The sequence below is a fragment of the Vigna unguiculata genome, chromosome 5, assembly GCF_004118075.2.
Source record: "Vigna unguiculata cultivar IT97K-499-35 chromosome 5, ASM411807v1, whole genome shotgun sequence".
Taxonomy (NCBI): Eukaryota; Viridiplantae; Streptophyta; class Magnoliopsida; order Fabales; family Fabaceae; genus Vigna; species Vigna unguiculata.
Genome location: NC_040283.1, coordinates 15,766,559 through 15,770,578, shown reverse-complemented (window position 1 = coordinate 15,770,578; position 4,020 = coordinate 15,766,559). Strand labels below are relative to the sequence as shown.

Below are 4,020 nucleotides of genomic sequence, written 5' to 3'. Positions count from 1 at the left end.
TGATATCAATGTTGAAGGTGATGTGGAAGATGATCATGAAGAATTGGTGGGTAACATAGAAGTTGAAGTTGGAGGTATAGGAGAAGACTTTGCTGGTCCAAGTAGGAATTGGAGGGCAACTGATACAACAGACATGGATAGTAGTGAGGGAAGTGAATACAGTGAGCAGGGACCGCAAACGTTGGACAGGGGGTTGTCAGACGATGAATGGGTATCCGAAGAATTGGGAAGTGATATTGGTGAAGCTGAGGAAGATGAAGGTGACAATGAAGAAAGGGAGGGATATGGAAGATTTCGAACCTTTGTAATGCCAAAACGCATGAGAGAATATCAATGGGAAGTAGGTACGTATTTTAGTGAGAAGGGGGATTTTGTTGAAGCCATAAGAAGCTACGCATTGGAGAATGGTAGAAGTCTTAAAATAGTTAAAAATGATAGGAGAAGAGTGCGAGTGAAGTGTCTAGGTGCTAAGGCAAAATGTCCATGGCTTGCTTACTGTGGTTATATGCAAGCAGTTAAGTCTTGGCAGTTGAGGAAAATAGTTGATACCCATACCTGCAGTAGAGAATTTAACCTTCGTTTGATCAATGCTAAATGGTTAAGTAAAAAAGTTGAGAAAACAGTTAGACAGAATCCAAGGACAAAGGGAGTTGAGATTCGAGATGAAGTGAGTAGAAAGTGGAACATTGGTATTTCCAGAGGTATGGCTTACAGGGCAAGGGCATTAGCAACAGAAAGTGTTGAGGGATCCTTTAAAGACCAATATAAGAGGTTGTACGACTACACCCATGAGCTGCTCAAAACAAATCTTGGTTCAACTGTTAAACTGAAGGTCAAGGAAAATGAAGGTGAACCCATTTTTGAGAGGTTTTATACATGTTTCAAGGCATGTAAGGACAGCTTCATGTCTTGCAGGCCTATTATAGGATTAGATGGTTGTTTTTTGAAGGGCAAATACGGAGGAGAGTTGTTAACAGCTATAGGTAGAGATGGGAATGACCAGATGCTACCCATTGCCTATGCTGTCGTTGAGGTGGAGAATAAGGAGGCATGGACTTGGTTTTTAGACCTATTGATTGAAGATCTAGGTGGTAAACAACTATGTGGAGGGTGCACATTCATATCAGACCAACAAAAGGTACAAACATTCATATCAGACCAACTCCTTTCAATTCACGTTCTCGATTCACTCCTGGTGCCCAATGTGATACAATAGTGAACAACATGTCAGAGGCTTTTAATAGTGTCTTGGTCAGTACAAGGACTAAGCCAATAATCAAGATGCTTGAAGAAATCAGACTTTACCTGATGAATAGATGGGCAGCCAACAGAGAAAAGTGTCAAAGATATAGACGTGCAATCTGTCCTAAGATTTATAGCAGGTTTGAAAGTGAATCAAAGATGACAAAAAATTGGATCCCTAAGTAAGTTTGTGTTTGGTTGTCTGCTTGTAATACTTTACATGTACATGCATGTTTTCTAACGTATTTTTCTTCCACTTACACAGCTGGTCAGCAGAAAAAATCTTTGAGGTCAGGCATGTCTCACAAATTGGGGACAAGTTTGTGGTTAACATAGACGAGGCATCATGCACATGTCGAAAATGGAGCATAAGTGGGATTCCGTGCTGCCATTCTCTTTCTGCTATGAAGTTCTTGGGGATTAATGGAGAAGAATTCATCTCTACTTGGTTTAGGAAGAGCACCTACGAGGAAACCTATTCCTCAATCATATTCCCCATCAATGGTCAGAATCTATGGGATATAACACCATATCCTGATTTGTTGCCACCTGAGAAGAGAATTATGCCAGGAAGACCAAAGAAGAAGAGAAGATTACAAGATTGGGAGCTTAGGAAAGATGAAACGCAGATGACAAATGCTGGATTAAGAAAAAGATGTGGATTTTGTAGGCAACTTGGTCACAACAAAAGCAAGTGCTCCCAATATAAGGCACATTTGAAGACAATATCTGAAGCATCCAATCAACCAAACCCACCAACAACAGTGCCTTCTACTGAATCAGCTCAACAACACAACCCCCCACCACCAGTGGCTTCTGCTCAATCATCCCAACAACAGAACCCCCCACCACCAGTGGCTTCTGCTCAATCATCCCAACAACACAACCCCCCACCACCAGTGGCTTCTACTCAATCATCTCAACAACCAAACCCACCATCAGTGGCTGCTACTCAATCATCTCAACAACCAAACCCACAACCACTGCCTTCTGCTCAATCATCTCAACAACACCCACCCTCATCTGCCCAACCAAACAGACCATCACAAGCACCACGTCATACAGCACCCATTAGGCCCAAGCTGAATGCAAGGAGGGGACGCATATGGAAACCATGACATGGATCAAGATTTGATGTAGTTTTTTTTTTTGAACTCCTATTTTGAACCATATTTGTAAACACTTAAAAGCAGCTGCTGTTTTTGTTGTGTGGATCATCAAATCCATTTATGGACCATTATTTTGGTGTTGTAACAGGTTTACATGGTGGACCATATTTCTTTTGTGATGTTGAATGTTTGAGTGCTGGAGCACATGTTTATCAATATAACCAGGTGTCATTATTTGTTTATCAAGATTAAGTGCTCAAGCTTATTTCTCTTTTCCTTATTTTGTTACTTATAAATTTATAAAAGAGGTTCGAAAACAACAGGTTCGAAAACTTTTCATTCATAATAAAACATTACAATAACAACACAAACCACGTACATGAACTAAAAAAAAGACTCATGCTTTTGTAACCAACACATACACTACAATGATATTCAATACACACAAAACTCCAACTACCACTGTCAACACTGTTAGCCTATTTTCAATTGACTTCATACATTTCTCCATTTCTTCTGCCACCACAGACCTCACTGCAGCAGTGTTTTCAATTGACTTCATACATTTCTCCATTTCTTTTGCCACCACAGACCTCACTGCAGCAGCCTTTTCTGCATTCTTTTTCCCACGACAACCCATTTCTTCAACGTTCTTGATACTCAGCTTCCCATCACAACCCATTTCTTCAATTTTCAGCTTCCCACCACCCATTCCTTCAATTTTCTGACTGCTCCAACCCTTTTCCTCGATCTCATTATCAGTAAACCATTTGAAATAATTGCACCCACCACATTGATCACTTCCACTCTGTTCCAAATTCACAAAATAATGTTACCTTCAATAAAAAAACGTTAAATCCTCAGCTTCTTCAAAACAAACTTTCCATGTAACTCACCTAAACTCACCTTATACTTAGGGCAGCCCCAAAATTTTTTGCCCTTGTTCTTCAATGTTCTTGCAGTTCTCAATGCTGCTTTCTCTCCACAATAGCACATCACTGACACGCCCAAATCTGTAGACCCACTTCCACCACAAAACAACGCACTTAGGTTTTGATTTCCGCCACCATTGCAGGATGAACACTGTCCACACGACATTTCCCCCACACGCAGACGCAACAACATGAACATAGGGGTTTATGGATGATTAATTGCAGTTATATATAGCAATTCTGAACTATTTTTCAATAAATTTAAATATAAATGACACGTTTCAGTCCACCATATCCACGTCACTGTGCTCTTAACGCCGTTTCTGCATTTTTAACGGAAGGGGCTTCATTGAGACAACTTTCCAAAATTAGGGACCTATTTAACACTTTTTCGAAAAGAGGGACCAAATTCAAATTTTCATACGAAATTAGGGACCAATGGAACAATTTAACCTATATTAAATTTCTTTTGATGTGTAATGTAATGTAGTTGGACTACGAGAATCATCTATTACTTTTAAAATTTGATACTAAATTATATCGTTTGAAATATTAAAATTTTTTAATTTAATATCAAAGTTTAGAACTAAAAACATATTTATTTATAATTTTATTTTTATATAAAAATTAAATTTGAATTTATAAGAAAAACGACTGATTGTGGTTTTAAGACAATTTATCATAATTTAAATATACTAAAATTTTAATTTTAATATAATGAATTACGTTCATAAATA

At 38.5% G+C, this 4,020-nt stretch overlaps 1 protein-coding gene across 1 annotated transcript; it reads right to left on the bottom strand.

Moving 5' to 3' along the window:
* Positions 1-2,748: 2,748 nt before the first annotated feature.
* On the bottom strand, positions 2,749-3,449 carry LOC114184397. Its single transcript, XM_028071709.1, has 2 exons — positions 3,258-3,449; positions 2,749-3,159 (listed from the first exon to the last, which is right to left on the bottom strand). The coding sequence occupies exons 1-2, from the start codon at positions 3,447-3,449 to the stop codon at positions 2,749-2,751; spliced, it is 603 nt and encodes a 200-aa protein (XP_027927510.1).
* Positions 3,450-4,020: the final 571 nt, after the last annotated feature.

Bases quoted from the DNA above. Each gene is read 5' to 3' on its own strand.
- LOC114184397 (XM_028071709.1), bottom strand. From the start codon at position 3,449: ATGTCGTGTGGACAGTGTTCATCCTGCAATGGTGGCGGAAATCAAAAC. The intron at 3,160-3,257 runs GTGAGTTTAGGT...AATTTGGAACAG, and splicing joins GGGGCTGCCCTAAGTATAAG to AGTGGAAGTGATCAATGTGG.